General features: G+C 46.8%; 1 protein-coding gene across 1 annotated transcript in view; it reads left to right on the top strand.

Moving 5' to 3' along the window:
• Positions 1-18,048, top strand: part of LOC115134677 (methionine aminopeptidase 2-like) — a 30,312-nt gene extending 12,264 nt beyond the window's left edge. Inside the window, exons 6-11 of the mRNA XM_029668869.2 lie at positions 1,014-1,195; positions 3,620-3,714; positions 6,651-6,747; positions 10,396-10,499; positions 16,496-16,611; positions 17,675-18,048. Coding sequence (XP_029524729.1) covers positions 1,014-1,195; positions 3,620-3,714; positions 6,651-6,747; positions 10,396-10,499; positions 16,496-16,611; positions 17,675-17,927 — 847 coding nt within the window. The 3' untranslated portion in view covers positions 17,928-18,048. The remainder of the gene's footprint in view (positions 1-1,013; positions 1,196-3,619; positions 3,715-6,650; positions 6,748-10,395; positions 10,500-16,495; positions 16,612-17,674) is intronic.
• Positions 18,049-23,364: the final 5,316 nt, after the last annotated feature.

Raw genomic sequence — 23,364 nt, forward strand, 5'->3', positions numbered from 1 at the left:
TGTCTCTGTCTGGTCTGTCTCTGTCTGGTCTGTCCCTGTCTGCCTGGTCTGTCCCTGTCTGTCCCTGTCCGTCTGATCTGTCCCTGTCTGTCTGATCTGTCCCTGTCTGTCTGATCTGTCCCTGTCCCTGTCTGATCTGTCCCTGTCTGTCTGATATGTCCCTGTCTGCCTGGTCTGTCCCTGTTTGTCTGATCTGTCCCTGTCTGTCTGATCTGTCCCTGTCTGATCTGTCCCTGTCTGTCTGATATGTCCCTGTCTGCCTGGTCTGTCCCTGTTTGTCTGATCTGTCCCTGTCTGTCTGGTCTGTCCCTGTCTGTCTGATCTGTCCCTGTCTGTCTGATCTGTCCCTCGCTGTCTGATCTGTCCATGTCTGTCCCTGTCTGTCTGATCTGTCCCTGTCTGTCTGGTCTGTCCCTGTCTGTCTGATCTGTCCCTCTCTGTCTGATCTGTCCCTGTCTGTCTGGTCTGTCCCTGTCTGTCTGATCTGCCACTGTCTGCCTGATCTGTCCCTGTCTGTCTGATCTGTCCCTGTCTGTCTGGTCTGTCCCTCTGTCTGATCTGTCCCTGTCTGTCTGATCTGTCCCTGTCTCTGTCTGGTCTGTCCCTGTCTGTCTGATCTGTCCCTGTCTGTCTGATATGTCCCTGTCCCTGTCTGCCTGGTCTGTCCCTGTCTGTCCTTGTTCCTGTCTGTCCCTGTCTGTCCCTGTCTGCCTGGTCTGTCCCGGTCTGCGTCGTCTCTCCCTATCTGTCCCTGTTCCTGTCTACCTGGTCTGTCCCTGTTCCTGTCTGTCCCTGTCCCTGTCTACCTGGTCTGTCCCTGTCTGCCTGGTCTGTCCCTGTCCCTGTCTGTCCCTTTCTGTACCTGTCTGCCTGGTCTGTCCCTGTCTGTACCTGTCTGTCCCTGTCTGTACATGTCTGTCCCTGTCTGTACATGTCTGTACCTGTCTGTCCCTGTCTGTACATGTCTGTCCCTGTCCCTGTCTGCCTGGTCTGTCCCTGTCCCTGTATGTCAGTGAACGACTGGAGGACTGCAGTAGGAGGCTGATCAAAGAGAACGGTCTGAAGGCTGGCCTGGCATTCCCCACAGGCTGCTCAATCAACCATGTTGCTGCCCACTACACTCCTAATGCTGGTGACCCCACAGTCCTGCAGTACAACGACGTCTGCAAGATAGACTTCGGCACGCACATCAACGGTCAGTGAGTTCAGTTTCAGTTCAGTCTGTAGTTTTGTTTTGTGTTACTTCAATCAATCAATCAAATCACATTTATTTATATAAATAGACTGGCAGGCACATCAATGGTCAACACTGGCACTGAGTTCTGTCAATCAATCAAATATATTTAGAAATATATATATATATATTTTTTACATCAGCAGGGTTGTCACAAAGAGCTTTACAGTTACCTGGGCTAATGTCTGTATCTGGTGTCACAAAGGGCTTTACAGTTACCTGGGCTAATGTCTGTATCTGGTGTCACAGAGCTTTACAGTTACCTGGGCTAATGTCTGTATCTGGTGTCACAGAGCTTTACAGTTACCTGGGCTAATGTCTGTATCTGGTGTCACAGAGCTTTACAGTTACCTGGGCTAATGTCTGTATCTGGTGTCACAAAGGGCTTTACAGTTACCTGGGCTAATGTCTGTATCTGGTGTCACAAAGAGCTTTACAGTTACCTGGGCTAATGTCTGTATCTGGTGTCACAAAGAGCTTTACAGTTACCTGGGCTAATGTCTGTATCTGGTGTCACAATGAGCTTTACAGTTACCTGGGCTAATGTCTGTATCTGGTGTCACAAAGAGCTTTACAGTTACCTGGGCTAATGTCTGTATCTGGTGTCACAAAGAGCTTTACAGTTACCTGGGCTAATGTCTGTATCTGGTGTCACAAATAGCTTTACAGTTACCTGGGCTAATGTCTGTATCTGGTGTCACAATGAGCTTTACAGTTACCTGGGCTAATGTCTGTATCTGGTGTCACAAAGGGCTTTACAGTTACCTGGGCTAATGTCTGTATCTGGTGTCACAATGAGCTTTACAGTTACCTGGGCTAATGTCTGTATCTGGTGTCACAAAGGGCTTTACAGTTACCTGGGCTAATGTCTGTATCTGGTGTCACAGAGCTTTACAGTTACCTGGGCTAATGTCTGTATCTGGTGTCACAAAGGGCTTTACAGTTACCTGGGCTAATGTCTGTATCTGGTGTCACAGAGCTTTACAGTTACCTGGGCTAATGTCTGTATCTGGTGTCACAGAGCTTTACAGTTACCTGGGCTAATGTCTGTATCTGGTGTCACAGAGCTTTACAGTTACCTGGGCTAATGTCTGTATCTGGTGTCACAAAGGGCTTTACAGTTACCTGGGCTAATGTCTGTATCTGGTGTCACAGAGCTTTACAGTTACCTGGGCTAATGTCTGTATCTGGTGTCACAAAGGGCTTTACAGTTACCTGGGCTAATGTCTGTATCTGGTGTCACAATGAGCTTTACAGTTACCTGGGCTAATGTCTGTATCTGGTGTCACAAAGGGCTTTACAGTTACCTGGGCTAATGTCTGTATCTGGTGTCACAGAGCTTTACAGTTACCTGGGCTAATGTCTGTATCTGGTGTCACAAAGGGCTTTACAGTTACCTGGGCTAATGTCTGTATCTGGTGTCACAATGAGCTTTACAGTTACCTGGGTTAATGTCTGTATCTGGTGTCACAAAGGGCTTTACAGTTACCTGGGCTAATGTCTGTATCTGGTGTCACAGAGCTTTACAGTTACCTGGGCTAATGTCTGTATCTGGTGTCACAGAGCTTTACAGTTACCTGGGCTAATGTCTGTATCTGGTGTCACAGAGCTTTACAGTTACCTGGGCTAATGTCTGTATCTGGTGTCACAGAGCTTTACAGTTACCTGGGCTAATGTCTGTATCTGGTGTCACAAAGGGCTTTACAGTTACCTGGGCTAATGTCTGTATCTGGTGTCACAATGGGCTTTACAGTTACCTGGGCTAATGTCTGTATCTGGTGTCACAAAGGGCTTTACAGTTACCTGGGCTAATGTCTGTATCTGGTGTCACAGAGCTTTACAGTTACCTGGGCTAATGTCTGTATCTGGTGTCACAAAGGGCTTTACAGTTACCTGGGCTAATGTCTGTATCTGGTGTCACAGAGCTTTACAGTTACCTGGGCTAATGTCTGTATCTGGTGTCACAGAGCTTTACAGTTACCTGGGCTAATGTCTGTATCTGGTGGCACTTGCATTCTACAGCAGTAATAGTCAATCCGCAACACTGAAGGTTTTTGATCCAGCATTTTAATGCTGTTACACCTGACTCAACTAATCAACTGACCTTCAACCCCTTGATGAGCTGAATCAGGTGTTTAACTGCTGAACTGGGACAAAACCCTGCAGTAGTGCAGATCTACAAGGATCACTATTTTAAAAGTCTTCCTTTATCTTGAGGGACTTTATTTAGACATTACATATTAAAATAGAGCTGTAATGATCTGATATATTGTAATCACACTTCTGACCCATACTTTTGTAAATACCACCTAAAACAGGAAGGTGAGATCAAACTTTACGTCATGTCGTTGTACTTGGCTGATATTCATGTTGTCTGTGTTTCAGGTCGAATCATTGACTGTGCCTTTACCGTGACCTTCAACCCAAAGTACGACAGATTACTGGAGGCTGTGAGAGATGCTACCAACACAGGCATCAGGGTAAAACAACCCATTTATCCATCCATGCACTATGACTTTGGTTCCCATTGTTCAGTGGGTGAGACTAGAGCATGTAAAAAAAAAAAAGACCCTTCCTTTCAGCCAATCATCAGGTTTAAATGGACATTTTGACTATGGCCCCTCCCACTCCAGGTTAGAGTGGTTATAGTTGTTGACAGATGAAGAAGCAAGTTTGGCTTGTGACCAAGTTATCAGTGTGTTTTACTTCTATGATGTGTGTGTGTGTGTGTGTGTGTGTGTGTGTGTGTGTGTGTGTGTGTGTGTGTGTGTGTGTGTGTGTGTGTGTGTGTGTGGTGGTGACCAAGAGATAACACACCTCTGGATATGGATGCATCTGCCTGGTTCTTGCCGGGCCTTCTGTAGTGAGGTCAGACCAAAGTAGACCTGTAGTGGGGTCAGACCAAAGTAGACCTGTAGTGGGGTCAGACTAAAGTAGACCGTCTGTAGTGGGGTCTGACCAAAGTAGACCTGTAGTGGGGTCAGACCAAAGTAGACCGTCTGTAGTGGGGTCAGACCAAAGTAGACCTGTAGTGGGGTCAGACAAAAGTAGACCGTCTGTAGTGGGGTCAGACCAAAGTAGACCATCTGTAGTGGGGTCAGACCAAAGTAGACCGTCTGTAGTGGGGTCAGACCAAAGTAGACCGTCTGTAGTGGAGTCAGACCAAAGTTGACCTGTAGTGGGGTCAGACAAAAGTAGACCGTCTGTAGTGGGGTCAGACCAAAGTAGACCATCTGTAGTGGGGTCAGACCAAAGTAGACCGTCTGTAGTGGGGTCAGACCAAAGTAGACCTTTAGTGGGGTCAGACCAAAGTAGACCATCTGTAGTGGGGTCAGACCAAAGTAGACCTTCTGTAGTGGGGTCAGACAAAAGGAGACCATCTGTAGTGGGGTCAGACCAAAGTATACCTGTAGTGGGGTCAGACCAAAGTAGACCGTCTGTAGTGGGGTCAGACCAAAGTATACCTGTAGTGGGGTCAGACCAAAGTAGACCTACTGTAGTGGGGTCAGACCAAAGTAGACCGTCTGTAGTGGGGTCAGACCGAAGTAGACCATCTGTAGTGGGGTCAGACCAAAGTAGACCTGTAGTGGGATCAGACCAAAGTAGACCATCTGTAGTGGAATCAGACCAAAGTAGACCTGTAGTGGGGTCAGACCAAAGTAGACCATCTGTAGTGGGGTCAGACCAAAGTAGACCTTCTGCAGTGGGGTCAGACCAAAGTAGACCATCTGTAGTGGGGTCAGACCAAAGTAGACCTGTAGTGGGGTCAGACCAAAGTAGACCATCTGTAGTGGGGTCAGACTAAAGTAGACCTTCTGTAGTGGGGTCAGACCAAAGTAGACCATCTGTAGTGGGGTCAGACCAAAGTATACCTGTAGTGAGGTCAGACCAAAGTAGACCTCCTGTAGTGGGGTCAGACTAAAGTAGACCATCTGTAGTGGGGTCAGACCAGAGTAGACCATCTGTAGTGGGGTCAGACTAAAGTATACCTGTAGTGAGGTCAGACCAAAGTAGACCTCCTGTAGTGGGGTCAGACTAAAGTAGACCATCTGTAGTGGGGTCAGACCAAAGTAGACCATCTGTAGTGGGGTCAGACTAAAGTAGACCTGTAGTGGGGTCAGACCAAAGTAGACCTGTAGTGAGGTCAGACCAAAGTAGACCTCCTGAAGTGGGGTCAGACAAAAGTAGACCTGTAGTGGGGTCAGACCAAAGTAGACCATCTGTAGTGGGGTCAGACCAAAGTAGACCGTCTGTAGTGGGGTCAGACCAAAGTAGACCTTCTGTAGTGGGGTCAGACCAAAGTAGACCATCTGTAGTGGGGTCAGACCAAAGTAGACCGTCTGTAGTGGGGTCAGACCAAAGTAGACCGTCTGTAGTGGGGTCAGACCAAAGTTGACCTGTAGTGGGGTCAGACCAAAGTAGACCATCTGTAGTGGGGTCAGACCAAAGTAGACCATCTGTAGTGGGGTCAGACCAAAGTAGACCGTCTGTAGTGGGGTCAGACCAAAGTAGACCTTTAGTGGGGTCAGACCAAAGTAGACCATCTGTAGTGGGGTCAGACCAAAGTAGACCTTCTGTAGTGGGGTCAGCCAAAAGTAGACCATCTGTAGTGGGGTCAGACCAAAGTATACCTGTAGTGGGGTCAGACCAAAGTAGACCATCTGTAGTGGGGTCAGACTAAAGTAGATCTGTAGTGGGGTCAGACCAAAGTAGACCATCTGTAGTGGGGTCAGACTAAAGTAGACCTGTAGTGGGGTCAGACCAAAGTAGACCTGTAGTGGGGTCAGACCAAAGTAGACCATCTGTAGTGGGGTCAGACCAAAGTAGACCTGTAGTGGGGTCAGACCAAAGTAGACCATCTGTAGTGGGGTCAGACCAAAGTAGACCTGTAGTGGGGTCAGACCAAAGTAGACCTGTAGTGGGGTCAGACCAAAGTAGACCATCTGTAGTGGGGTCAGACCAAAGTAGACCTGTAGTGGGGTCAGACCAAAGTAGACCATCTGTAGTGGGGTCAGACCAAAGTAGACCTGTAGTGGGTTCAGACCAAAGTAGAGCCAGCAATAAGTCACATCTACAGCCAGCTGCTGAGACGACTCTAGCTAGCTGTTTTTACAGTGCACGCAACATCAGGGTTGTGTCTTTGAGTCCCGCATGGGCCACATAATACTGAATATATCTGTTAATGTTGACAGTTCTGTAATCCTCTTTGGATAAAAGCTTCTGCTAAATGACCATATTTTGGATGCTAGCTAACATCCTAAGAGGATATGTGATGTAACTCTCACTCACCACTCGTCTGATAATGAGCTCTGCAGAGATGGTTGGTTGATGTTTGCTTGTGTAACTGTCAACTCATGTCTATTTTGTGACCCCTGTGGAGAGAGCTTGTGTAACTGTCAACTGTTTTCTGTGCCAGTGTGCGGGGATAGATGTGCGTCTGTGTGACGTGGGTGAAACCATCCAGGAGGTCATGGAGTCTTATGAGGTGGAGATAGATGGGAAAACATACCAAGGTATCAGTCTCTCTCTCTATCTCTCTATGTATAATATATATATATATATATATTACTGTATGCATATACACATGCCTTGCAAAAGTATTCAACCCCCTTGGCATTTTTCCTATTTTGTTGCATTACAACCTGTAATTTAAATGTATTTTTATTTGGATTTCATGTGATGGACATACACAAAATATTCCAAATTGGTGAAGTGAAATTTAAAAAAATAACTTGTTAAAAAAGAAGAAAAAAGAAAAGAAAAGGCGTAAACTAGCAGAACCCATCGAACAGGAAGGAGCTGGAGCAATGTATGTAGACTTCTGACTTCAACTGTATATACACATAGATATATAACTGTGTATGTGTATATAGATATATAACTGTGTATGTGTATATAGATATATTACAGTATGTGTATATAGATATATTACAGTATGTGTATATAGATATATTACAGTATGTGTATATAGATATATTACAGTATGTGTATATAGATTTTGTGACCCCTGTGCTTTTACACCTGCAATGTTTGCTGTTTGGGGTTTTAGGCTGGGTTTCTGTACAGCACTTTGAGATATCAGCTGATGTACGAAGGGCTATATAAATAAATTTGATTTGATTTGATTTGATTTAGATATATTACAGTATGTGTATATAGATATATAACTGTGTATGTGTATATAGATATATTACAGTATGTGTATATAGATATATAACTGTGTATGTGTATATAGATATATTACTGTGTATGTGTATATAGATATATTACAGTATGTGTACATAGATATATAACTGTGTATGTGTATATAGATATATTACTGTGTATGTGTATATACATCTTAATCTCATATATATACTGTATATTAATATATACTGTATATAAATATATATATATACAGTGCCTTGCGAAAGTATTCGGCCCCCTTGAACTTTGCGACCTTTTGCCACATTTCAGGCTTCAAACAGAAAGATATAAAACTGTATTTTTTTGTGAAGAATCAACAACAAGTGGGACACAATCATGAAGTGGAACGACATTTATTGGATATTTCAAACTTTTTTAACAAATCAAAAACTGAAAAATTGGGCGTGCAAAATTATTCAGCCCCTTTACTATCAGTGCAGCAAACTCTCTCCAGAAGTTCAGTGAGGATCTCTGAATGATCCAATGTTGACCTAAATGACTAATGATGATAAATAAAATCCACCTGTGTGTAATCAAGTCTCCGTATAAATGCACCTGCACTGTGATAGTCTCAGAGGTCCGTTAAAAGCGCAGAGAGCATCATGAAGAACAAGGAACACACCAGGCAGGTCCGAGATACTGTTGTGAAGAAGTTTAAAGCCGGATTTGGATACAAAAAGATTTCCCAAGCTTTAAACATCCAACATTATGTTTGGCGTAAAAGCAACACAGCTCATCACCCTGAACACACAATCCCCACTGTCAAACATGGTGGTGGCAGCATCATGGTTTGGGCCTGCTTTTCTTCAGCAGGGACAGGGAAGATGGTTAAAATTGATGGGAAGATGGATGGAGCCAAATACAGGACCATTCTGGAAGAAAACCTGATGGAGTCTGCAAAAGACCTGAGACTGGGACGGAGATTTGTCTTCCAACAAGTCAATGATCCAAAACATAAAGCAAAATCTACAATGGAATGGTTCAAAAATAAACATATCCAGGTGTTGGAATGACCAAGTGTTTTGCAAGGAGGAATGGGAAAAAATTCAGTCTCTCGATGTGCAAAACTGATAGAGACATACCCCAAGCAACTTACAGCTGTAATCGCAGCAAAAGGTGGCGCTACAAAGTATTAACTTAAAGGGGCTGAATAATTTTGCACGCCCAATTTTTCAGTTTTTGATTTGTTAAAAAAGTTTGAAATATCCAATAAATGTCATTCCACTTCATGATTATGTCCCACTTGTTGTTGATTCTTCACAAAAAAATACAGTTTTATATCTTTATGTTTGAAGCCTGAAATGTGGCAAAAGGTCGCAAAGTTCAAGGGGGCCGAATACTTTCGCAAGGCACTGTATATATATATATATGAGATTACGATATATTATTGTGTGTGTATGTACAGTTGAAGTCAGAAGTTTACATACACTTAGTTTGGAGTCATTGAAGTGGTTTTTCAACCACTCCACAAATTTCTTGATAAAGAACTATAGTTTTGGAAAGTCGGTTAGGACATCTACTTTGTGCATGACACAAGTAATTTTTCCAACAACTGTTTACAGACAGATTATTTCACGTATAATTCACTGTATCACAATTCCAGTGGGTCAGAAGTTTACATACACTAAGTTGACTGTGCCTTTAAACAGCTTGGAAAATTCCAGAAAATTATGTAATGGCTTCTGATAGGCTAATTGACATCATTTGAGTCAATTGAAGGTGTACCTGTGGATGTATTTCAAGGCCTACCTTCAAACTCAGTGCCTCTTAGCTTGACATCATGGGAAAATTTAAAAAAATCTGCCAAGACCTCAGAAAAACAATTGTAGACCTCCACAAGTCTGGTTCATCCTTGGGAGCAATTTCCAAACGGCTGAAGGTACCACGTTCATCTGTACAAACAATAGTACACAAGTGTAAACACCATGGGACCATGCAGCCATCACACCGCTCAGGAAGGAGACGTGTTCTGTCTCCTAGAGATGAACGTACTTTGGTGCGAAAGTGCAAATCAATCCCAGAACAACAGCGAAGGACCTTGTGAAGATGCTGGAGGAAACAGTTACAAAAGTATCTATATTCACAGTAAAACGAGTCCTATATCGACATAACCTGAAAGGCCTCTCAGCAAGGAAGAAGCCACTGCTCCAAAACCGCCATAAAAAAGCCAGACTATGGTTTGCAACTGCACGTGGGGACAAAGATCATACTTTTTGGAGAAATGTCCTCTGGTCTGAAAGAAGAATAGAACCGTTTGGCCATAATGACCATCGTTATGTTTGGAGGGAAAAGGGGGAGGCTTGCAAGCCTAAGAACACCATCCCAACCGTGAAGCAAGGGGGTGGCAGCATCATGTTGTGAGGGTGCTTTGCTGTAGGAGGGACTGGTGCACTTCACAAAATAGATGGCATCATGAGGAGGGAAATTATGTGGATATATTGAAGCAATATCTCAAGATATCAGTCAGGAACCCAATCATACTTCCAAAGTTGTGGCAAATGGCTTAAGGACAACAAAGTCAATCCTATAGAACATTTGTGGGCAGAACTGAAAAGGCGTGTGCATGTAAGGAGACCTACAAACCTGACTCAGTTACACCAGCTCTGTCAGGAGGAATGGGCCAAAATTCACCCAACTTATTGTGGGAAGCTTGTGGAAGGATACCCGAAACGTTTGACCCAAGTTAAACAATTTAAAGGCAATGCTACCAAATACTAATTGAGTGTATGTAAACTTCTGACCCATTAGGAATGCGATGAAAGAAATAAAAGCTGAAATAAATCATTATCTCTACTATTATTCTGACATTTCACATTCTTAAAATAAACTAGTGACCCTAACTGACCTAAGACAGGGGATTTTTACTAGGATAAAATGTCAGGAATTGTGACAAACTGAGTTTAAATGTTTTTTGCCAAAGTTTGTATGTAAACTTCCGACTTCAACTGTGTATATATATATTTTTTCCTATGTAGTAAAGCCAATCAGGAACCTCAATGGCCACTCCATCGGCCAGTACAGGATACATGCAGGCAAGACTGTCCCCATCGTCAAGGGAGGAGAAGCTACCAGAATGGAGGTGGGTACTGACTGGTGACTGACTGGGTACTGTCTGGTGACTGGGTAATGTCTGGGTACTGACTGGTGACTGGGTACTAACTGGGTCCTGTCTGGTGACTGAGTACTGACTGGGTACTGTCTGGTGACTGGGTAGTGTCTGGTGACTGAGTACTGACTGGGTACTGTCTGGGTACTGACTGGTGACTGGGTACTGGGTACTGACTGGGACTGGGTACTGGGTACTGACTGGTGACTGGGTACTGACTGGTGACTGGGTACTGTCTGGTGACTGAGTACTGTCTGGTGACTGAGTACTGTCTGGTGACTGGGTAGTGTCTGGTGACTGAGTACTGACTGGTGACTGGGTACTGACTGGTGACTGGGTACTGTCTGGTGACTGAGTACTGTCTGGTGACTGGGTAGTGTCTGGTGACTGAGTACTGACTGGTGACTGGGTACTGACTGGTGACTGGGTACTGTCTGGTGACTGAGTACTGACTGGTGACTGGGTACTGACTGGTGACTGGGTACTGTCTGGTGACTGAGTACTGTCTGGTGACTGAGTACTGTCTGGTGACTGAGTACTGACTGGTGACTGGGTACTGTCTGGTGACTGGGTAGTGTCTGGTGACTGGGTACTGTCTGGTGACTGAGTACTGTCTGGTGACTGAGTACTGACTGGGTACTGTCTGGTGACTGAGTACTGACTGGGTACTGTCTGGTGACTGAGTACTGACTGGGTACTGTCTGGTGACTGACTGAGTATTGACTGGTGACTAACCGGGTACTGACCGGGTACTGTCTGGTGACTGAGTACTGACTGGGTATTGTCTGGGTACTGTCTGGCGACTGACATGGTACTGTCTGGTGACTGACAGGGTACTGTCTGGCGACTGACAGGGTACTGTCTGGTGACTGACAGGGTACTGTCTGGCGACTGACAGGGTACTGTCTGGGTACTGTCTGGCGACTGACAGGGTACTGTCTGGTGACTGACAGGGTACTGTCTGGCGACTGACAGGGTACTGTCTGGTGACTGACAGGGTACTGTCTGGGTACTGTCTGGCGACTGACAGGGTACTGTCTGGGTACTGTCTGGCGACTGACAGGGTACTGTCTGGGTACTGTCTGGCGACTGACAGGGTACTGTCTGGGTACTGACAGGGTACTGTCTGGTGACTGACAGGGTACTGTCTGGCGACTGACAGGGTACTGTCTGGGTACTGTCTGGCGACTGACAGGGTACTGTCTGGGTACTGTCTGGCGACTGACAGGGTACTGTCTGGGTACTGTCTGGTGACTGACAGGGTACTGTCTGGCGACTGACAGGGTACTGTCTGGCGACTGACAGGGTACTGTCTGGGTACTGTCTGGCGACTGACAGGGTACTGTCTGGGTACTGTCTGGCGACTGACAGGGTACTGTCTGGGTACTGTCTGGTGACTGACAGGGTACTGTCTGGTGACTGACAGGGTACTGTCTGGCGACTGACAGGGTACTGACAGGGTACTGTCTGGTGACTGAGTACTGACTGGGTACTGACTGGGTACTGTCTGGGTACTGACTGGGTACTGTCTGGCGACTGACCGGGTACTGTCTGGCGACTGACAGGGTACTGTCTGGTGACTGACAGGGTACTGTCTGGCGACTGACAGGGTACTGTCTGGCGACTGACAGGGTACTGTCTGGGTACTGTCTGGTGACTGACAGGGTACTGTCTGGCGACTGACAGGGTACTGTCTGGTGACTGGGTACTGACTGGGCACTGTCTGGGTACTGTCTGGTGACTGAGTACTGACTGGGTACTGACTGGGTACTGACTGGGTACTGTCTGGCGACTGACCGGGTACTGTCTGGTGACTGACAGGGTACTGTCTGGGTACTGTCTGGTGACTGACAGGGTACTGTCTGGCGACTGACAGGGTACTGTCTGGCGACTGACAGGGTACTGTCTGGGTACTGTCTGGCGACTGACAGGGTACTGTCTGGCGACTGACAAGGTACTGTCTGGGTACTGTCTGGCGACTGACAGGGTACTGTCTGGGTACTGTCTGGTGACTGACAGGGTACTGACAGGGTACTGACAGGGTACTGTCTGGTGACTGAGTACTGACTGGGTACTGACAGGGTACTGTCTGGCGACTGACAGGGTACTGACAGGGTACTGTCTGGTGACTGGGTACTGACTGGGTACTGACTGGGTACTGTCTGGCGACTGACCGGGTACTGTCTAGTGACGGACCGGGTACTGTCTAGCGACTGACTAGAGACTGACTGATGATTAGGGCTCCCGAGTGACACAGTGGTCTAAGACACTGCATCTCAATGTAAAGAGGCGTCACTGCAGTACTTGGTTCGAATCCAGGCTGTATCACATCCGGTCATGATTGGGAGTCCCATAGGGTGGCGCACAATATGCCCAGTGTCGTCCTGGTTTGGCCGGGGTCGTCCGTCATTGTAAATAAGAATTTGTTCTTAACTGACTAAATAAAGGTTAAAAAAAAGACTGAGTACTGACTGGTGGCGTCTTTTGCTCATTTGAACAGAGGCCTTTTCAGTACAATGTTGTTAAACTTCTTCTTCTTCTCTTCTTTTTTTCCATCATGTCCGCAACAACACACTCAAGGTACACATCTCCTCTCTTGCAGGTTCATTCTGTTCAAGTGAAATTATATATACAAATAATACAATCCTAGAGTAGCCTATAAATACAACCATTTAAAGGAAGTGTAATAGCGAGAACATCTCTATAGAGTTACAAGGTGTCGAGATCAGCTCAGATTAACATCTCACACGTATAAACATACACACACACGCGCACACACACACACACACACACACACACACACACACACACACACACACACACACACACACACACACACACACACACACACACACACACTCCAACACCTCCTTAGTCACCTCCTTCAGTTCTTTAATTACACCTTTAGTCACATTATTGCACCTTTAAAATCACATTATTACACTTGTAAGCACATTACCAGCCGGAAGCATCAAGTAGCAATTATATCTCTAAACACGTCGAGTTCTCACCACTCAAAGTCAATTAATGACCAGTTCACTCACTAAAGGAGATATCGCCTAGACACCTGCCACATATCTTTAGAGATACCTAGATACCTGCTACATATCTTTAGAGATACCTAGATACCTGCTACATATCTTTAGAGATACCTAGATACCTGCTACATATCTTTAGAGATACCTAGATACCTGCTACATATCTTTAGAGATACCTAGATACCTGCTACTTATCTTTAGAGATACCTAGATACCTGCTACATATCTTTAGAGATACCTAGATACCTGCTACATATCTTTAGAGATACCTAGATACCTGCTACATATCTTTAGAGATACCTAGATACCTGCTACATATCTTTAGAGATACCTAGATACCTGCTACATATCTTTAGAGATACCTAGATACCTGCTACATATCTTTAGAGATACCTAGATACCTGCTACATACCTAGATACCCGAGGATCTAAATATATTGCCCAGGTAAGGACCATATTGGTGAGGTCACAGAGGTCAATTAGCCTGGTACCAGATTTATCTGTGCTGTTTTGCCAACTCCTAAGGTGTGAGAATGACCACATTTGTTGGTAAGACAGCACAAACAGATCCGGGGTTTCAGGCTAAAGGTCCGTAGTTTATTAACCACCCACCCTGACACACACAGCTGCGATGCTTAACTCCGTTTGGACAGAATTGAACATTTTAATTGGCGGGCTGCTGAGTGGTACGTTTTGCTGATGTTTTGCTGATGTTTGAAGGGATGGATGAAGTTGCTGATGTTTTCAGCTAAGCCAAGAAGGGATGGATGGAGTTGCTGATGTTTGTCAGCTAAGCCAAGAAGGGATGGATGGAGTTGCTGATGTTTTCAGCTAAACCAGGAAGGGATGGATGGAGTTGCTGATGTTTTCAGCTAAGCCAGGAAGGGATGGATGGAGTTGCTGATGTTTGTCAGCTAAGCCAGGAAGGGATGGATGGAGTTGCTGATGTTTTCAGCTAAGCCAGGAAGGGATGGATGGAGTTGCTGATGTTTTCAGCTAAGCCAGGAAGGGATGGATGGAGTTGCTGATGTTTTCAGCTAAGCCAGGGAGGGATGGATGGAGTTGCTGATGTTTTCAGCTAAGCCAAGAAGGGATGGATGAAGTTGCTGATGTTTTCAGCTAAGCCAGGAAGGGATGGATGAAGTTGCTGATGTGCCAGGTTAGAAGGTTTTATATTTAGCTGGAGTGAGTGGTGTTGGGTTAGGGCCATTACCCTCTTTGTATGTGTGTGTGTGTGTGTGTGTGTGCAGGCTTGCTTGCCAGCATGTGTGTGTGTGATCTCTGTTCTGCCGGAGTGTCAGCAGGGCGTGCCGCGAGGCTGCTCTCACTGGGGTGGAGTGTCAGCAGGGCGTGCCGAGAGGCTGCTCTCACTGGGGTGGAGTGTCAGCAGGGCGTGCCGAGAGGCTGCTCTCACTGGGGTGGAGTGTCAGCAGGGCGTGCCGAGAGGCTGCTCTCACTGGGGTGGAGTGTCAGCAGGGCGTGCCGAGAGGCTGCTCTCACTGGGGTGGAGTGTCAGCAGGGCGTGCCGAGAGGCTGCTCTCACTGGGGTGGAGTGTCAGCAGGGCGTGCCGAGAGGCTGCTCTCACTGGGGTGGAGTGTCAGCAGGGCGTGCCGAGAGGCTGCTCTCACTGGGGTGGAGTGTCAGCAGGGCGTGCCGAGAGGCTGCTCTCACTGGGGTGGAGTGTCAGCAGGGCGTGCCGAGAGGCTGCTCTCACTGGGGTGGAGTGTCAGCAGGGCGTGCCGAGAGGCTGCTCTCACTGGGGTGGAGTGTCAGCAGGGCGTGCCGAGAGGCTGCTCTCACTGGGGTGGAGTGTCAGCAGGGCGTGCCGAGAGGCTGCTCTCACTGGGGTGGAGTGTCAGCAGGGCGTGCCGAGAGGCTGCTCTCACTGGGGTGGAGTGTCAGCAGGGGCGTGCCGAGAGGCTGCTCTCACTGGGGTGGAGTGTCAGCAGGGCGTGCCGAGAGGCTGCTCTCACTGGGGTGGAGTGTCAGCAGGGCGTGCCGAGAGGCTGCTCTCACTGGTGTGGAGTGTCAGCAGGGCGTGCCGAGAGGCTGCTTTCACTGGGGTGGAGTGTCAGCAGGGCGTGCCGAGAGGCTGCTCTCACTGGGGTGGAGTGTCAGCAGGGCGTGCCGAGAGGCTGCTCTCACTGGGGTGGAGTGTCAGCAGGGCGTGCCGAGAGGCTGCTCTCACTGGGGTGGAGTGTCAGCAGGGCGTGCCGAGAGGCTGCTCTCACTGGGGTGGAGTGTCTGCAGGGCGTGCCGAGAGGCTGCTTTCACTGAGGGATTATCTGAGCAGAGAGGAAGGGTGTCAGTGTTATCAGCTAATACCACAGGGTCTTGAATCACCACCACCTGATATGGTGCTTTTCCATTGAGACTTACCCCCACACCAGTGGGTCGGGTCGGACTTACCATTGCTTAATGGTACACTATAAGAACACTATAAGAGATGAAATAGTTCCTGTAATGAACACTATAAGAGATGAGTTACTGTATTGAACACTATAAGGGAGGAGTTACTGTATTGAACACTATAAGAGGTGAGAGTTACTGTAATGAACACTATAAGAGATGAGTTACTGTAATGAACACTATAAGAGACGAGTTACTGTATTGAACACTATAAGAGATGAAATAGTCACTGTAATGACATCAGCATTTATAGAATCCTCTGGAAAACCAATTGCTCATCTATGATGTTGATTCTTGTAAAAAGGAAAAAATATCATCTGGAAACATCTACATTCGTTACCAAAAGGATTTCAATGACAGAAAAAAATGCTGTGAGTTTCTCTCCCTTTTCCTTCTGCCAATAAAGGCTTTCAGTTTCAAGGACTTTGGTCTTATGTAAGTTGCAGATGGATTACGGTCAATCAGTTGTTTCTAGGATCTGCTGAGTTTTCGGTGTCCTCCTCTACCCTTCTGCTCTACAGGAAGGTGAGGTGTACGCAATCGAGACGTTTGGCAGCACTGGGAGGGGAGCTGTTCACGGTGACATGGACTGCTCGCATTACATGAAAAACTTCAACGTTGGACACGTGCCAATAAGGTCGGTCGCTCGGTTCGGTCGGCGCTCACTGAGTGCGAGCCTCACCTGATTTTAATGCTGAATGATAATACTGAACATCGATGCTAAGTAGAAATCTATACTGTAGATGTCATTCTGTTCACCATCGAGGACAATCGAGGGCGAATGACCCTGTTCAGTCTGATCCTTTCCAACGCGCTGATTCTTACTGTATACACCTGAACTGAATACTACTGTACTAATACAACAATGAACCTATAAACCACAGACACAAATTAGCCAGCTGGCTAAATCTGGCATTTTTACAGATATGTTGATCGATGTGGATTATCCTACTGCACTGCTCTCATAATCCTTATCACTCTCCCCTCCTCCCCTCTGTGTCCCCGCCTCCTCCCCTCTGTGTCCCCGCCTCCTCCCCTCTGTGTCCCCGCCTCCTCCCCTCTGTGTCCCCTCCTCCCTCTGTCTCCCCTCCTCCCCTCTGTCTCCCCTCCTCCCCTCTGTGTCCCCGCCTCCTCCCCTCTGTCTCCCCGCCTCCTCCCCTCTGTGTCCCCGCCTCCTCCCCTCTGTGTCCCCTCCTCCCCTCTGTCTCCCCCTCCTCCCCTCTGTGTCCCCCGCCTCCTCCCCTGTCTCCCCTCCTCCCCTCTGTGTCCCCGCCTCCTCCCCTCTGTGTCCCCTTCCTCCCCTCTGTGTCCCCCTCCTCCCCTCTGTCTCCCCCTCCCCCTGTCTCCCCCCTCCCCTCTGTCCCCGCCTCCTCCCCCTGTGTCCCCGCCTCCTCCCCTCTGTGTCCCCGCCTCCTCCCCTCTGTGTCCCCGCCTCCTCCCCTCTGTGTCCCCGCCTCCTCCCCTCTGTCTCCCCTCCTCCCTCTGTCTCTCCTCCTCCCCTCTGTGTCCCCGCCTCCTCCCCTCTGTGTCCCCCCGCCTCCCCCTGTCTCCCGCCTCCTCCCCTCTGTCTCTCCCCCCTCCTCCCCTCTGTGTCCCCGCCTCCTCCCCTCTGTTTCCCCGCCTCCTCCCCTCTGTCTCCCCGCCTCCTCCCCTCTGTTTCCCCGCCTCCTCCCATTGTGCTGTGTGTGTCCCTGTCGCAGGCTCCCCAGAGCTAAGCATCTGCTCAACGTGATCAACGACAACTTCGGGACGTTGGCGTTTTGCCGCCGCTGGTTGGACCGGCAGGGAGAGAGCAAGTACCTGATGGCCCTGAAGAACCTGTGTGACCTGGGCATCATAGACCCGTACCCTCCTCTCTGTGACACCAAGGGCTCCTACACTGCCCAATACGAACACACCATCCTTCTCAGGCCCACCTGTAAGGAAGTGGTGAGCAGGGGTGATGACTACTGAGTACGTTCCCGTGGGCCAGCTGTCCTCGAACCAGGAAGAACAGGAAGACAAAGAATGAGAGAAGATACAGTATATCACAAAAGTGAGTATACCCCTCACATTTTTGTAAATATTTGAGTATATCTTTTCATGTGACAACACTGAAGAAATGTCACTTTGCTACAATGTAAAGTAGTGAGTGTACAGCTTGTATAAAAGTGTAAATTTGCTGTCCCCTCCAAATAACTCAACACACAGCCATTAATGTCTAAACCGCTGGCAACAAAAGTGAGTACACCCCTAAGTGAAAATGTCCAAATTGGGCCCAATTAGCCATTTTCCCTCCCCGGTGTCATGTGACTCGTTAGTGTTACAAGGTCTCAGGTGTGAATGGGGAGCAGGTGTGTTAAATTTGGTGTCATCGCTCTCACACTCCCTCATACTGACTGGTCACTGGAAGTTCAACATGGCACCTCATGGCAAAGAACTCTCTGATGATCTGAAAAAAAGAATTGTTGATCTACATAAAGATAACCTGGGCTATAAGAAGATTGCCAAGACCCTGAAACTGAGCAGCAGCACGGTGGCCAAGACCATACAGCAGTTTAACTGGACAGGTTCCACTCAGAACAGGCCTCGCCATGGTCGACCAAAGAAGTTGAGTGCACATGCTCAGGGTCATATCCAGAGGTTGTCTTTGGGAAATAGACGTATGAGTGCTGCCAGCATTGCTGCAGAGGTTTAAGGGGTGGGGGGTCAGCCTGTCAGTGCTCAGACCATACGCCGTACACTGCATCAAATTGGTCTGCATGGCTGTCGTCCCAGAAGGAAGCCTCTTCTAAAGATGATGCACAAGAAAGCCCGCAAACAGTTTGCTGAAGACAAGCAGACTAAGGATATGGATTACCGGAACCATGTCCTGTGGTCTGATGAGACCAAGATAAACTTATTTGGTTCAGATGGTGTCAAGCGTGTGTGGCGGCAACCAGGTGAGGAGTACAAAGACAAGTGTGTCTTGTCTGGGGAGCTACAGTTCATTGAGGGAACCATGAATGCCAACATGTACTGTGACATACTGAAGCAGAGCATGATCCCCTCCCTTCGGAGACTGGGCCGCAGGGCAGTATTCCAACATGATAACGACCCCAAACACACCTCCAAGACGACCACTGCCTTGCTAAAGAAGCTGAGGGTAAAGGTGATGGACTGGCCAAGCATGTCTCCAGACCTAAACCCTATTGAGCATCTGTGGGGCATCCTCAAACGGAAGGTGGAGGAGTGCAAGGTCTCTAACATCCACCAGCTCCTTGATGTCATCATGGAGGAGTGGAAGAGGACTCCAGTGGCAACCTGTGAAGCTCTGGTGAACTCCGTGCCCAAGAGGGTTAAGGCAGTGCTGGAAATGATGGTGGCCACACAAAATATTGACACTTTGGGCCCAATTTTCACTTAGGGGTGTACTCACTTTTGTTGCCAGTGGTTTAGACATTAATGGCTGTGTGTTGAGTTATTTTGAGGGGACAGCAAATTTACACTGTTATACAAGCTGTACACTCACTACTTTACATTGTAGCAAAGTGTCATTTCTTCAATGTTGTCACATGAAAAGATAACCTCAAATATTGACAAAAATGTGAGGGGTGTACTCACTTTTGTGATATACTGTAAATCAGGGTCATGTTCATTGGATGCCATAACACGGATCTATTCACCACATGCAAATTCCACTCCGTTTATGTCCCTTTAATAACGTTTCTTATTGGACAAGTCTAGGTAGTCCTTCTGTGTTTCCGTGCGTTTTCTTTCGGTTTGGTGCCTAATGAACACGATCCCTGAAATATGTCCTCGACTGACGATAACATTTATGCAACGTTATTATTGTGATGTCATTTTAAGTTGCTTGAATCCTACCTTTCAAGTGTTTTAGCAAGAGACCGTTAATTATTACTTAACATGTGCATTAATATAAGTATTATTTCAAAGGATCAAGCCAATAAATAAGGGCATATAAAAAAGCAAGAAATATAATCGTCTTTTTCTTTATTGTACTTACCTGATTCCTGTATTGTTTATTTAGAATATTATGGAATATGACTGCCTGTGTTTTGGGTGGACACCTCCAATGTATTATTTCATTATTCAAAGCATATTCAATGCCTTGAAAATAACCTGTGATATGACTATAATAATGCTATGAAATTATTTATATTTCTATATGTTCTGTCCCTATTTATTTTGAGGTGATTTAAAAAAATGATATGTATATGTATTTTTTTAATAACAACTAATACTTACAGTTACGGTATGTAGCTACACAGGTGATATGATTGTAAACAAACCGGTAGCCTGACGAATATGTACAAGGTAAAAACGTTCCCTTTTCATTCGGTATGTAGCTACACAGGTGATATGAGGGTAGCCTTTTCAGTGGTTAGTGGTTGGAGGGGCGGCAGGGTAGCCTAGTGGTTAGAGTGGAGGGGCGGCAGGGTAGCCTAGTGGTTAGAGCGTTGGACTAGTTGCAAGTTCAAACTCCCGAGCTGACAAGGTACAAATCTGTCGTTCTGCCCCTGAACAGGCAGTTAACCCACTGTTCCTAGGCCGTCATTGAAAATAAGAATTTGTTCTTAACTGACTTGCCTACTTAAATAAAGGTTAAAAAAATATATTTAAAAATGTGTGACCTCATAGCTCTGCTCCATTCACCACTTGTAAACTCCTTTATTAAAGTCTTTCGGACAAGGGTGAAGCATTCGGATGACGTCACAGTGCAGGAATGCATCATGTCTCTTCAGCCCAGGCCAGCAGCTACTGACCTAGCTACTCCTTAGGCAGTGTTACACAGACAGCCCCAATATGCTAACTTTTTTTCAGAGCAAATCTGAAAAAAAACAAAAAACAATATTAGAATTGGTCTGCCTGTGTAAACGCAGCCTTAGAGACAGCAACACAGACATATTCTTAACCAGGGCTCTCTGGTCAAAAGTAGTGCACTATGTAGGGAATAGGGTGCCATTTGGGAAGCATGCTAGGTCTGGGTCAAATATGTACCGAGCCTCTCCAGATACAGATCTTACACAGTGACGTCAATTCATCCCTTCCTTTCTTAGCTAAGTAGCTCCATGTTTATTTTGGGATTCATGGATTGTTGGGTCGTTTACTAATGAGAGAAACACACATGGGGTTATTTTCCGTCTTCCCTAACAACAACAACCTGGTATAGAGTGGAATCGGCGCTGCAGTGAAGGATAAACTCATGTTTACATGGTGAAGGATAAACTCATGTTTACATGGTGAAGGATAAAGGTGAAGGATAAACTCATGTTTACATAGTGAAGGATAAACTCATGTTTACATGGTGAAGGATAAACTCATGTTTACATAGTGAAGGATAAACTCATGTTTACATAGTGAAGGATAAACTCATGTTTACATAGTGAAGGATAAACTCATGTTTACATGGTGAAGGATAAACCCATGTTTACATGGTGAAGGATAAACTCATGTTTACATGGTGAAGGATAAACTCATGTTTACATGGTGAAGGATAAACTCATGTTTACATGGTGAAGGATAAACTCATGTTTACATGGTGAAGGATAAACTCATGTTTACCAGGTGAAGGCATGTTTACATGGTGAAGGATAAACTCTGTTTCATGGTGAAAGATAAACCATGTTTCATGGTGAAGGATAAACCATGTTTACGTGAAGGATAAACTCATGTTTACATGGTGAAGGATAAACCACTGGTGTCATGTTTACCCCATAGGGCTCTGTTCTGAAGGATAAACTCCATAGTGAAGGATAAACTCCTATTCTCATGTTTACATGGTGAAGGATAAACTCATGTTTACATGGTGAAGTCACATGGTGGCTCATGTTTCATAACCTCACATGGTCTCACCACTGGTGTCAGGGCTCTGTTCTATCATTTGCTATACACCAAGTCACTTGGCTCTGTCATAACCTCACATGGTCTCTCCTATCATCTTCTCCTTTCTCCTTTCCCCTTCTGATGACCAGGTGGCGAATCGCATCTCTGCATGTCTGGCAGACATATCAGTGTGGATGACGGATCACCACCTCAAGCTGAACCTCGGCAAGACGGAGCTGCTCTTCCTCCCGGGGAAGGACTGCCCGTTCCATGATCTCGCCATCACGGTTGACAACTCCATTGTGTCCTCCTCCCAGAGCGCTAAGAACCTTGGCGTGATCCTGGACAACACCCTGTCGTTCTCAAATAACATCAAGGCGGTGGTCCGTTCCTGTAGGTTCATGCTCTACAACATCCGTAGAGTACGACCCTTCCTCACACAGGAAGCGGCGCAGGTCCTAATCCAGGCACTTGTCATCTCCCGTCTGGATTACTGCAACTCGCTGTTGGCTGGGCTCCCTGCCTGTGCCATTAAACCCCTACAACTCATCCAGAACGCCGCAGCCCGTCTGGTGTTCAACCTTCCCAAGTTCTCTCACGTCACCCCGCTCCTCCGCTCTCTCCACTGGCTTCCAGTTGAAGCTCGCATCCGCTACAAGACCATGGTGCTTGCCTACGGAGCTGTGAGGGGAACGGCACCTCAGTACCTCCAGGCTCTGATCAGGCCCTACACCCAAACAAGGGCACTGCGTTCATCCACCTCTGGCCTGCTCGCCTCCCTACCACTGAGGAAGTACAGTTCCCGCTCAGCCCAGTCAAAACTGTTCGCTGCTCTGGCCCCCCAATGGTGGAACAAACTCCCTCACGACGCCAGGACAGCGGAGTCAATCACCACCTTCCGGAGACACCTGAAACCCCACCTCTTTAAGGAATACCTAGGATAGGATAAAGTAATCCTTCTCACCCCCCTTAAAAGATTTAGATGCACTATTGTAAAGAGGCTGTTCCACTGGATGTCATAAGGTGAATGCACCAATTTGTAAGTCGCTCTGGATAAGAGCGTCTGCTAAATGACTTAAATGTTAAATGTACATGGTGAAGGATAAACTCATGTTTACATAGTGAAGGATAAACTCATGTTTACATGGTGAAGGATAAACCCATGTTTACATGGTGAAGGATAAACTCATGTTTACATAGTGAAGGATAAACTCATGTTTACATGGTGAAGGATAAACCCATGTTTACATGGTGAAGGATAAACCCATGTTTACATGGTGAAGGATAAACTCATGTTTACATAGTGAAGGATAAACTCATGTTTACATGGTGAAGGATAAACCCATGTTTACATGGTGAAGGATAAACCCATGTTTACATGGTGAAGGATAAACTCATTGTCCTGAGTGTCACAGCGGTCTAAAGCACTGCATCTCAGTGCAAGAGGTGTCACTATAGTCCCTGGTTCAAATCCAGGCTGAATCACATCTGGCTGTCATTAGGAGTACCATAGGGTGGTGCACTGTGTTGTCTGGGGTGGGCTGTCATTGGGAGTACCATAGGGTGGTGCACTGTGTTGTCTGGG

Source organism: Oncorhynchus nerka, linkage group LG9a (genome assembly GCF_034236695.1).
Source record: "Oncorhynchus nerka isolate Pitt River linkage group LG9a, Oner_Uvic_2.0, whole genome shotgun sequence".
Classification (NCBI taxonomy): Eukaryota; Metazoa; Chordata; class Actinopteri; order Salmoniformes; family Salmonidae; genus Oncorhynchus; species Oncorhynchus nerka.